Source organism: Vigna unguiculata, chromosome 5 (genome assembly GCF_004118075.2).
Source record: "Vigna unguiculata cultivar IT97K-499-35 chromosome 5, ASM411807v1, whole genome shotgun sequence".
NCBI lineage: Eukaryota > Viridiplantae > Streptophyta > Magnoliopsida > Fabales > Fabaceae > Vigna > Vigna unguiculata.
Genome location: NC_040283.1, coordinates 40,778,970 through 40,792,542, shown reverse-complemented (window position 1 = coordinate 40,792,542; position 13,573 = coordinate 40,778,970). Strand labels below are relative to the sequence as shown.

At 32.9% G+C, this 13,573-nt stretch overlaps 1 protein-coding gene across 1 annotated transcript; it reads left to right on the top strand.

The window, feature by feature from the left end:
* The first annotated feature begins 1,110 nt into the window (after positions 1–1,110).
* On the top strand, positions 1,111–1,629 carry LOC114184719 (uncharacterized protein At1g43920, Chloroplastic-like). Its single transcript, XM_028072029.1, has 2 exons — positions 1,111–1,281; positions 1,366–1,629. Exons 1-2 carry the CDS (start codon positions 1,111–1,113, stop codon positions 1,627–1,629), a joined length of 435 nt encoding a protein of 144 aa, XP_027927830.1.
* Positions 1,630–13,573: the final 11,944 nt, after the last annotated feature.

Sequence of the window (13,573 nt, the reverse complement as noted above, 5' to 3'; positions counted from 1 at the left end):
AAAAAGCACATTTTTGTTCATATGGATTTGAAATGATAAAAAAAATACATGTTTGCCACATTGATTTAATATTATATAAAAAATATTCTGAATATTTACACTAATATTTATGTTATTGGATATTGCGTCTACAAATCAGACGATCTTCGTCTACTTATTCTACCGTTCGTACTCACCGCTCGGTACAAGTTAGGTGGTAATAAATGCTAGAGTAACCAAACTAATTTATTGGAAGACCTATTTATACTGGACTTTTAACTTTTCAGTTGATCTAATAACAACTTAATCATGGCATAATCCTTATTAGGGTCGTCCAAAATGAACCGAACTACACTGTACTATAAAAATTACAGTGTACTAGAAAATAGTTTACCTGAACTGAACTGAGAAATCGTTGAGATGAAGTAAACTAAATTATTTTCTATTTTAAGAACTTGAACTGAACGGTTATGAATTGAACTTTTTTCCAAACTACACTATCTTTATAATGTATCTTTTATTTCTATTTGATGCTTAAATTATTGAATTGTGCAAAGTAAGTGTCCAACCCTATTATACTATTTCATGCTTAAAAAAATGAAAAAAAGAATTATATATATATATATATATATATGGGAAAAATACGTTTTTGGTCCCTGAAGTTTCACCAAAAATTGCAAATGATCCCTCACCGAAACTTTCTCACCGTATGGTCCTCATAGTTTTGAAATGAGTGTTATTGGTCCTTCCGTTAGGACGGCGTTACAAAAAATGGTGAGTGGCAAACGGCGTTCCACCTCAGCATGTGAGATGTTGACACGTCTTCACATAAAATGTTGGCACGTGTCATTAATTTTTTATTTTTTAAAAATCTCTGAAATATCAAACGCACCGTTTAACTTCAATTTTTAACCTACATTTCGTTGCCCTTGTTTTAACTCCGTGCTTGAATTGGAAGACCAGCACTGGAAGAGAGAATGACGACGACCAGCCTGCGACAGGACCCAAATCGAAATTGATTAACCGTGAAGTGGAATAGAGATTCGAAGTTGCAGTGGAAGTGAAGTGGAATAGAGATTCGACAGGACCCAAATCAACCAGCACCAGGTTTGTTGTTTAAGCTTTCCCAATATGAGGAGGAGTTATGGATCCAAGTGTTCGACGACTTCATCTTCATCTTCTCAAAATCGAAGTTCTGGATTTGTGCCAAGAATTTGCGGATGTGGGGAAATTTTGTTGCTTTTGAAAGCCACTACCCATAAGAACAATGGGAGATTTTTTTGGAGATGTAAAAATTGGGCTGTAAGTAACAAAGTCATTTTGAGTGTTTAGGGTTTTGATTTGGGATAAATATTTTTGTTGGATTGATTTTTTTTTTCACTGCAGAATGACAGAAATTGTAGGTTCTTCCAATGGGCTGATGAAGTTGAACCTGAAAAGGAAGTACCAATAGAGAAAAACGAGGAGGACAATGTTTGTGTTAATGAAAGAATGCTTGTAGATGTGTTGCAGAAGAATGCTAAGTTGAAGAAGAAGTTGATCGAAGAGAGAAAAATGGGTCAATTGAAGATGTGTGCATTCCTTGTATCATGGGCAGTCACTGTTATGTTTTGTGTTTTTTTTGTGATGAAGATCAACTGTAACAGGTAGTGTGTAGGAAGATGTTATGAACTATTGGTCATTTGCTGTTAAATTAAGATGTTTGCAGGCATTGTGATATAACTTGAAATTGTTAGTAGCCCTTTATTAGTCCTTCTTTTTAGTCCCTACGCTGTTATGAACCTGTGTGTTATTTTAAGCTGTGGGATAAATCTCATGTATAGAGATTAATACATGAAAACGCTTACAGAATTAACTAACTCGATTTTTTTGCAATTTGAAACAACACCAGTAGTCATAAAGATAAAGATATTACAAAACAAGTCATTTAGTCATAAAGGTAACAAGTGGTCCAAACAACTTGACCATATTTGTCTAATAAAGTGCACACAAAAGTTGATTCATAGCTGGCTATAACTTAATAATACTTGCCCCAAAACACAGCTTTCAAAAATTACAATTAAAAATAACCATCCACTGTCATTGAAACAAAAGCACACTCTCCTAAATGTTCCTCACATGCGCTGTCAACTTGGGTTGCTAGAACTTGCTTGGGAGCCTAAAACCATAGTGGCTGCCACTCCTTTATTAGGCCTTCGCCCTCCCGTTCTAGTTGGTGGTTGTGATGTGCTCCCTGTGGCAGATCTGAACCTGTTGCTTCGTCTCGCTCCAGATGCACTGGGGGTACAATCACTTCCAGCATTACTCTTCTTTTGTTGTCCTTTCCCCTGTAAGTAAGATGCATGAATGAAGTTAAATGTTTGTAATTTAACTGTAAATGTTTATAAATTATGGTGCAGAGATTACCTTTTGTTTTTTTGTAGTTCTACAACCTCTGATATTGTGGCCGTATTGGTTACACTTACTGCACTTCATCTTCACTGGTTTTTTCCCTGCTTTAGAGTGACTAACATTTTCATCAGCCTCTCTTCTTCTTAGTTTCTTGGGCCTCCCTGGAGGAGCTTTGTATGTAGGAGGCAGTAGTGGAGTTGCATTTGTCTTTGGCCATAATTGTTGTCCATTAATAGGTGAAATATGAGGCCCATAACAAGCTTCATATGCCTCTCTTTTATAAAATCGATGGACATAGTCTTCAGGTTGTTCTAACTTGTAGTTAATAGCAGCAATGGCATGTCTACATGGAATGCCTACTAAGTCCCAAAAATAACAAGAACACCTATGATTTGTAAGATCAACAACAAACTTCTCCATAGTAAATCCTTGAGTAACTTCAAAAATTGCATCACCACTCCAAACAGCAATCCAATTGCCACTCTTCTCCACTTCCCTATCTAGCCTTTTACTTGGTTTAGGCATAACAACTCCAGGATATGCAGCAAACTTTTCTCTTAAAGTAGCAAATCTAGTCATCAAGTATGATCTAATCCACTCCATCATGGTAATAATAGGTTTATCCCTAGCTAAAAGTATTGTGCTGTTAAAAGATTCTGATAAGTTGTTCATAAGCACATCACACCTAGGGTATACACTAAATGCATGCTTACACCAAGAATGTCGTGGAATAGCAACTAACCACTCATATGCAGCAAGGTTTACCTTCTTCAACTCTTCCATTTTAGCTTCCCAGCCTTGGTAATATGTTGCTTTGGCAGCCCCCATCATGAGGTTTCTAATTACAATCCCTCCTCCAAACTTCTTCTTGTAGTTGTTGTACAAGTGTCTTAGACAAAATCTATGCTCCACCCCATGTAGGATTTCGTCGAACACTTGCATTAGCCCCTGGAAAAAACAACAGAACATAATACTCCTTTAAATACACAACAACAGAACATAAATTTAGATACACAACAGCATAACATAAATAAACAGATGTAGTTTAAGAATTTACCTTTTGTTGATCTGAAATAAACACCCAGCGATTAGTTTGTACATCTCCAATGTCATCCAACAAGAGACTAAGAAACCATCTCCATGTCTCCTTACACTTATTTTCCACCACTGCGAAGGCAAGTGGGAAATATTGGTCATTTGGGTCCCTCCCTACAACTACTAACAACTGCCCTCCATAACTATTTTTCAGGTGACAACCATCAACACCTATAAATGGTCTACAACCATTAATGAAACCTTTCTTGCACCCCTCTAAACACATATAAAAAGACCCAAAACGTGGCTGCAGGGTGGGTAGGGGATGATTAATTTTAATCTTGCATGTTGTACCAGCAGACACTTTTTTCAACTCTGCAACATAGTCATACAACAAGCTATATTGCTTCTCCCCATCCCCTTCTACAATGTCCATGGCAATTTCTTTTCCTTTCATAGCCCTCCACCTACTAATCCCAACACTGTAAGTCTTCTTTATGTCATCTATAATTTCATTTGCAGTCATCTTGCCCACGTTTCTGTACTTGTCAGCAACAACTTTAGAAACCCAATCTTTGTTCGCATTTCTATTCGCAAATACCCTCCCACAACTATGTGAATCAACCAATGTTTTGACTCGAAATGTGTGGTTGCCTCCAACTTTACTACACAGAATCAAAAAACCACATTTCTTCTTACAAATAGCCCTAACTCTAACATCATCATTTTTAAGAAATATTACCTCTCTCCCATTCAACACAGAATACTCCTTTAAAGCTTGTTTAAACTCCTTAAGGGAACAAAACTCCATTCCCAGGCAGAATTTGAAATCTCTTCCCACGTCATCAGCTTTGAACATTGGGTACTTATGCACTTCCTCCCCTTCACAGTCCACATCGCTTTGTAATTCATCTGTGCTATATGTTGCATCCATGTCATGATTTCCACCAAATTGGGGTGTTTCAAAACCACCAGCACTTGCACTAACTGAACGCTTCCTTTTTCTCCTACTCTTTCTCATATTGGACCACCTTTGAAGAACATCTGTTATGTTCCTGCGTGGTGTATCACTGCATCCAAATCCATCATCATTGTCTCTATGAAGTTCTTCTTCACTTTCATCCAACACTTCATACCCAATTTCAACTGCACTATCATCACCACTTTGCACATCCACATCTGCAGCTACATTTGCCTCATGCACAACATCACCCACATTTGCATCATTCACAGCAGAAGCCACATTTCCATCATCCACAGCAGCAGCCACATTTGCCTCATGCACAGCAGCAGCAGCCACATTTCCATCATCCACAGCAGCAGCCACATTTGCCTCATGCACAGCAGCAACAGCCACATTTACATCTTCCACAGCAGCAACATTTGACTCAGCCTGTCCGTCAGCATCAACAGCAGCTCCACCATGCCCACCATTATCATTAACACCAGCAACAACTTCATCCTGACCACCATTATCATCAACAACAATAGCTTCAATAAACTCAATTGGCTCAGCAGTACTAACAACATGTTCTACATAAATCTGGACCTCTTCTTTTCTGTTTTCAGCATAGCCAGACAATTCTAATGCATCTTTATCTGTTACCAAAGGCCTCAAATCTCTGTCCATCCTACCTCTTTTAGGCTTCCACCACAATTTCACCATTCCGTCATATTTAAATTCATCATTTAAGATGGACAGTGCCTCGAAATATGACCACCTATCAGCATCCAGACCATGGACCACATGTTCTTCCCCTCCCTTGTATCTCAGACACCTTCCTTTAAAGGCCTCGAATTTCCCCATGTGGTAAAACGCAATCGAAAAACCCATCTCTGAAAAATGAAAGAAATAGAAACCCTAAATGCACGAAAATAAACACAAATCGCAACCAACACAAACCATAGCTAAATCAGAATACAACAACGTACATGAATCAAATAAAACCAAAGAAAATGCATCGCTCAAATGAATAAACCCATACCTTCAACTTCGTCTTCACCACGAGATACGACACGAAATGCCCTTCGACAACAAGCTTTCCCACTTCGACTCAAGAACCACGCGAAACCCCCTTTCTCTGCAACCTAGAACCAATTTCTCTCCAGCGCTTTCAAGATTCTTCTCCCTCACGGTGGTCGTCGCGACTGAAGTATGCAACAACGGTGGTCAGAAACATTTGCCTTTCTGTTCGTGTTTTACTTAGGTAAAGTGCTGCTCGAGTTTTTACTTAGGTAAAGTACTGCTCGTGTTTTACTTAGGTCAGAAACATTTGCCTTTCGCGTTTACTTCACTCATTCAAGTTAAACGGTGCGTTTGATATTTCAGAGATTTTTAAAAAATAAAAAATTAATGACACGTGCCAACATTTTATGTGAAGACGTGTCAACATCTCACATGCTGAGGTGGAACGCCGTTTGTCACTCACCATTTTTTGTAACGCCGTCCTAACGGAAGGACCAATAACACTCATTTCAAAACTATGAGGACCATACGGTAAGAAAGTTTCGGTGAAGGACCATTTGCAATTTTTGGTGAAACTTCAGGGACCAAAAACGTATTTTTCCCAAAAATCTATCGAAGTTCTGATTTACTCTTTTTGTTGCAAGTTTCACACAGTTTGTGGAGTTTTTGGTTGCATCAACTACTAGAAAAGAATTATTTGACACCTATAAATATTTTACAAGATGAAATGTTTAAATAAAAGTGAATATTTGTATATCTAAAGAAAATTTAAAAAGGGTTAAATATGTTTTTGGTCCTTCAAGTTTCAGCGAAATTTGGAATTAGTCCCTCATCAAAACTTTTGACCAATTTAGTCCTTCATCTTTCAAAATGCGTGAATTTAGTCCTTTTAACCAAATTTTGGTAAGTTTATTTGACGTTTCAATCGTATTTCATGATAGTATTTAAATTATTTACATTGTTTGACACATTTTTGCTTCAATGTTAACTTAAATACTATCATGAAATGCGCTTGAAACATCAGATAAACTTAACAAAATTTGGTTAAAAGGACTAAATTCACACATTTTGAAAGATGAAGGACTAAATTGGTATAAAGTTTTGATGAGGGACTAATTCCAAAATTCACTGAAACTTGAGGGACCAAAAACATATTTAACCCATTTAAAAATATAGGATAGCGAATAAATGGGTGTAAACAAAATGTTTCGATTACCATAATTAAAGGAAACTTGAAAGAATTTATTGATTAAGATGAGACACCTTCCTTTCACATCATCATGCCTTTCCAATAATATCAATAGTTTGGGAATTCTCGGTGTACTTGGTGAGCATGGCCAAGTGAGCGAAACTCAAGAGTTTTGAAGCACTCAAATCGATCCACACTCAAAGCAGTTTTAGTTATCACAGCGGTTAACGGTACTATATTTTAAAATTGAACTATTAAATAGTTCAATAAATTTAGTTTAATGTAATTGAAAATTTAGAAAAATAAACAATAAATAAAAATATTAAAAAAAATTCAAATGCGTCTTAGAAACAATTTGATAGACTATTGAATAAAATTGCACAAAGAAAAATAAATGTATAATTAAGGGTATAATAAGATGAAAATGAAAAATACTTTAGCGATTAAAGAAAACTTTTCAAATATCAACCTAATCACGATGGTTGAGAGATAACAATAATTATTTTAGCGACATAAAGAACTCTTTAAAAGAAACAAAAATTAATAATAATAGAATAAAAATGATATTTTTTTATTACCTAGTAAATGATATATATATATATATATATATATATATATATATATATATATATATATATATATATATATGTGTGTGTGTGTATATATATATATCCTCATCCCTATTCACATACCCAATTGAAAAGATCAGATATATATCATATTCATTCTCAGTCAGTGTAGGGATTCTCCGTCATAGAGAAGACGGGTTCAAGCAATACTTATGAATGAGTTTAATTTCAGCTATACTGAAGCATATACATTTTGAATATGATTATAAATATTAATGGGTGATTTGATAACGGTCCGATGGTAAGTGAAAAAATAGATCTAACAAAGAATAAACTTTGTTAGGATAAAGTTTAACTCGTAACTTCTATACCATATTAAAAAGTAAATTTTAAATGTAATCCAATATCATAAAATTGACTTGTAAGATTGACGAGATATAAATGTAAAACCTTTTAAATTACAATAGTATAAAGAGGCACTAGAGGTGTTTGTGTTTTTAAAATTCAAAAACAAACTAGTAATGATAATTTTTACGTTGAATATTTGGCACGAAGAGAAATTTGTCTAATTTAAATGTGATTTTCACATTTAAATAAACAAATGATTTTTCTCGTTCCACATGGTTAGGTAAGAAAAATAAATTTCCCAGCATCATCAGAAGTCTTCCGTTCACACAGAGACAGACTTTAAGAATAAAATATGTAATTAAAACGGGAGTATAAGTGACAAAAAGAATAGATATGATATGATTAAAATATGTTAAAGGTTCAAATAAAAGATAGAAAAAACCCTACATTCAGAATCTCTTTATCAAATACATATATTAATCTACTGCTTTGTTCTGTATCAACTGTATAATCTATTTAAAGTTTTTAATACAATTTTTTGGATCCAATTGTTATGTAAGATTTAAAAAAATTATATATTATTTTCTAATAAAACAATATAACAGGACTCTTAATTCAAAAGAACCAGTTTTACGCTTTAGACCTATTTCACTCTTAATAAATGGCAAAAATAAGAGCTAGTTATACCTATATATAAGAATTGGTGATGATTAATATTATTCATGAAACTATCTTGTTTTGATCCAATTTCATCTCTAACTTTAGGAACGGATAAGAAGCAAAACAAGAGGCACCTTGATAAGGCTTTTACTTTCTGTAGTTCCATAATCTCTTTGTGTATGCTATAAATTTTCAAAATGACTATTTTACCTTATGAAAAAGTGACTACTAATTGGAAAATTTTCAGAACAGATTTTCTACATTTTTCAGAATAAAATTTTTGGAACAAAATTTTCAAAAAAGGATCTACATATTTTTAGAATAAAATTTTCGAAATATATGAAATGTATTCTGAAATTTTTTTCAAAATAAGATTCTCGGAACAAAATTTTCAGAATGTATACTTGGAATATCTTTATATAAAATAAGTTTTTTTATATTTCATTTTCTCTTCTTTCTTTGAAGCGTTCCCTCTTATTTATCTGCAGCGGCTGTGGTGTCTAAAATATTTTCCTATTATGGAGCTGCATTTAGTAATTATAGGGGTGCATGGAATAATATCTCCTCCGTAAACCATGTACCAATCTTTAGGTCGCAGAGTTGATAGGGCTGCTTTTAGTTCCGTATATAATTAACATGTATGTACGAGAGATTCTCCCTTCTTCCCCAATTGTTTCTCTTCCCCAATTGTTTCTCTTGTACCCCCAAATGTCATAATTTATTATCATTATAACCTCATCTAAGTCGGTTATTGTAGGTAATTAAAAAAAGTTATTGGTGTAACCTGACCGGATATTACTAATTTAAATAAATTAAAGTAAAATAATATTAAGTATAAATTTTTAGGTTTTACAACTGCGACATGTGTTTTTAACGGAAACAATGCACCTCCAAACTTCTTCTTCAGTTCTGAATAGTTCATACCCCTTACACCTCCAAATTTTTTCCGTTTTGTTCTGTGCTCTGGGCTCTCCATAGAAAATAAAAACCCTTTTGCTTTGAAACATTTTGCTGCTGACTGTGGTCCTGTTATTAAGCTTGTGGTCCCTCTTCTAACTACTTATGGTCCCTCTTCCAACCTCTCAGCCTGTGGTCCCTCTTCCAACCTCTCAGCCTTTGTTCCCTCTTCCAACCTCTCAGCCTCTGTTCCCTCTTCCAACATCGTGGTCCCCTATCATTTTTTTGTTTGACGCAACCAGGTTAGTGTTTGCATTTTTATTTCATTGCACCTTATTTTGAATGATTGATAAATGTTGTTGGTTGACTGTTATTTGTTGCTAAGGTAACATAAATGGGATTGCATGCTTATGAAATAATCATCAAATTATTGGTTGTCGACATCCGATATTTTTATTATATAACCGGATGTCGACGTTCGTTGAAAACACCACGTCATAATATAAATTGGATGTGGACATTCGTTCATTTTGCGTGTTGATTGTGGACATCCGATATATAATTTAGTCATTGATTTTATAAACATGATAATGTTAATTTTTACCATTATCCAAGCTATATTTCATTAGCAAAATCATCTCTTCCAAAACTTTTAACCTACTTAATTCTCAATTTTACCTTACTTTTGTAAATAAATACATTTTGGGCTACATTGATCTAAATATACCATTAATCCCCATTTTTGTGTCTTTTTTGTAGATTGGAAGCTTTGCTCCAAAAGTCCAGACAAACGAGTGACCCAGAATAGCAAGGAGAAGAGCAAAAATGTCAACAGGCGATACTGATGCTCATCGCCTAGCGACACCTGGACACCGCCGGGCGGTAGCTGGATGTTGTGCCCACTATTTTCTCGCTAGCGCCGGGCGGTGAGAGGCTTCCGCTAGGCGCCAGTTTTCGCTGATGTGACAAGTTGGCTCTTTTTCTTCTGTTTTCGCGAGGGAAAACGAATCTTGGACATTTTGGAGCTCGAGCAACGCGATTTGGAGCACTTGGAGGGCTGCTAAGGCTAGTGGGAACTACCCTCTCTTCCTCTTCCATTTCCATTTCGTAAGTTTGAGCTCTCCATGACAATGGAGAGCTAAACCCATTTTTGTTGGGGTTAGATGTAGCCACTGAACTTTCATGTATTTTCGAATGGTTTGAATATATATATATATATATATATATATATATATATATATATATATATATATATATATATATATATATGCTTCTTCCATTGATTGCTAGTATCTTTGTTTATGCATTTAAAGCTTGCTTTGTTTTAACCATTCATTGCATGATATTTGGGTCATTAGGTATTGGAAAATATCTCTTGAAACCTAGAATTGGAACAAGATACCTAATGGAACTTGTATCTAGGAATAGAACTTGACCCATTAGTTGTCTTAAACCCTAATTTGTAAAGCGGGTTTGTTTATTTAGGGATTCAAGGAATTGACTCTAAATAAAGAAACATAGGCTCGTTTAACTAAGGGATTAGAGTTTGAGTAGACTTGTGGGTTGACATTAGTAATTAATGGAGAAGAGTTTTATTGCTTAATATACATGAGAGTGAAGTAGGTGAAGTCTAACTCCAACAATATCAATCCATTGCATTTCTAGTCTTTACCATTTTCTAGAGTCTTCAAATATCCAAGTTCAATTTTACTTGTTTATGAAATATTTACTTTCTTGCATACAAAAACCCAAATTATGAATTTATTCATTAGTTTAAATTAGTCACTAATTACACAATTATTTAGTATACACGAGTCTTTTGGGAAACGATATCCCGGTCTTACCGGTTACTACTTGCGCGACTTGGTACACTTGCCAAGGTCTTAACAAAACACCGAATTAGGACATCCATTGTTGGTTGTTATAAACTGGATGTGGACTTTCGTTGTGCATTCTACAAACGGATGTCAGATGTTCTGCACTCCTTTTTGTTTTAATTTTTAATAGATGTTTATTAATTTTTATTTTGTGAAAGATCAATTTGTATTTAACATTTTATTTATATTTTTTTCTAATTTTTGTTTATTTTAAAGATAATGATTTATTAATTATTTTCTTTATTTAGTTTAATTATTTAATAAATGTGTTAAAGAAAAAACAAATTTAAAAACTTACCAGATATAGACATCCGTCCGTGTTTTGCTTGAACCGGATATGGACATCCGGTGTGTACCACAAACGGATGTGAACAACAATTTCTTTAATTTTTTTTTTGATACAGTGATTTGACAAACCAAGGTAATTTTTTTTACTTATTAAGATAAAGATTTAATAATTATTATATTTATTTATTTTAATTAATTATTAGGTATGTAAAAAAAATAATTTAAGAAAAGTAGTTAAATACTAAACGGATGTAGACATCCAATATAGTGTGGAAACGAATCTCAACTTTCTAAGTCGATGTCCACATCCGCAACCAAACATATATATATATATATATAAAATTTTCATTTAAATAACTTTTTGTCTTTGATTATTGATCCAAATTATTCAGTATATATTATTTTAGATATATAAATATTTATTTAGTAATTTATTTGTTTATTTTTTTACGTATGTAATTATATCTAACTAATTTTTTGTTTATGTTAGTATTATTAAATTTTGTAATAGAAAAACACCAGATGTGAACATCCGGTATAATTTAGAAACAAATCTCAATTTTGTAAGCTGAATGTCAACATCCGTAAGCAATTTTTGTTTAATTTTTCATTTAAATAATTTTTTGCCTTGATTATTGATACAGTTTATCCAGTATATATTATTTTAGATATATAAATATTTATTTAATAATTTATTTGTTTATTTTCTTTATATATGTAATTATATCTAACTATTTGTTTTACAATATTATTATTAATTTTTTTAGTAAGAAAACACTAGATGTGGACATTCGGTATAATTTAGAAACAAACTTCAACTTTGTAGGTAGGATGTAAACATCCACAAGCAATTATATTTGTTTTTAATTTTTCATTTAAATATTTTTTGCCTTTCCGGTTTATCTAGTATATATTATTTTAGATATATAAATATTTATTTACATATGTAATTATATGTATCTATTTTTTTACATTATTATATTTAAATTTTGTAATAAGAAAACATCGGATGTGGACATCGGTATAATTTATAAATGAATGTTAAATTTGTGAGTCGGATGTCCACATCCACAAGTTATTATTATTATTTTTAAATTTATCGTTGAAATTATTAGTTTTTATTTCATTTATTATATTTAATATTTTCCTTTTGATTCTTTGTTAATTAATTGTAGGTGATTATAATTGTGGAAGATTATCATTTGGGTTTTCTGGATTCTCAAAAAAATTCTAGTTTGGCGTCAGAATTTTCTTCTTTCATTCATATTATATGCAAAGAAGATTATACCTCTAACTTTACAACCGATGAGGTCTTTCCCACATGTGAAGATTTAATTAAGTGAGTTAGAGGTGTGACTTTTGATCTTGGTCTCGTTGTTATTATTCCAAGATCCAATAAATATAATGGACAACCCAGAAGAAAGACATATGTATTATTAGGCTGTGAAAGAGGTGGAAAGTAGAGGAAATACAAATCTGATGCGGAACCCAATTTATCTGGCACAAGAAAATGTGAGTGTCAATTTAAATTGAGAGGCAAACCCATCCCTAGTGGGAAATGGTGGGTGTTGAACCTAATATGTGGTCAAATATGTTTTTGGTCCATCGGCTTTTAGTAAAAATTGGAATTAGTCCATATTCAAAACTTTAGCCCAATTTAGTCCCCTGACTTTAGAACTGTGTGGATTTAGTCTTTTTAATCAAATTTTGTTAAGTTTATTTCACGTTTTAAATGCATTTCATAATAGTATTTGAGTTGTTTACTCCGTTTGATACATTTTTGTTTCAATGTTAGCTAATAAACTATCATAAAATATATTTGAAACATCAAATAAACTTAATAAAATTTGGTTAGAATAACTAAATCCACGTAGTTCTAAAGTTGGGAGACTAAATTAGGCTAAAATCTTGAGGAAAGACTAATTTCAATTTTCAATAAAAGTTAAAGACCAAAAACATATTTAACCTTTCTTTTTATGAAAAGAAACATGTGGGTTGACTTGGGCTCCTGTTTACTAAATTTGGACCCAAAATACAAAATTAAAAGTGGGTCTTACATTCTTTCCAACAACATAAATTTTTTACTTGGAAAATTGATATTTACCAGAAAACAAATATGGATATGTCTTCCTCATATCCTCCTTTCACTGAGAAATTCTCTCTAATATGCACATCCTTAACATCTAGCATATGAGACAAATTAGGTACATACTTTCTCAATTAGAAAACATGAAAAACTGAGTGAAAATTAGCCAACTGAAAATATTTTAATTTTTCATATAAAAAAACTAACAAAATAAAAATACCTATTATCATGAATATTTAATTAAAACACCAAATTTACAAATGACATAGTCCGTGACCATATTAATTT

What these genes read in the sequence shown, in the direction of transcription:
- LOC114184719 (XM_028072029.1), top strand. Translation starts at nt 1,111, where the DNA reads ATGAGGAGGAGTTATGGATCCAAGTGTTCGACGACTTCATCTTCATCT. An exon ending in GGAGATGTAAAAATTGGGCT is followed by an intron (nt 1,282 to 1,365) that starts GTAAGTAACAAA and finishes TTTTCACTGCAG; the next exon opens with AATGACAGAAATTGTAGGTT.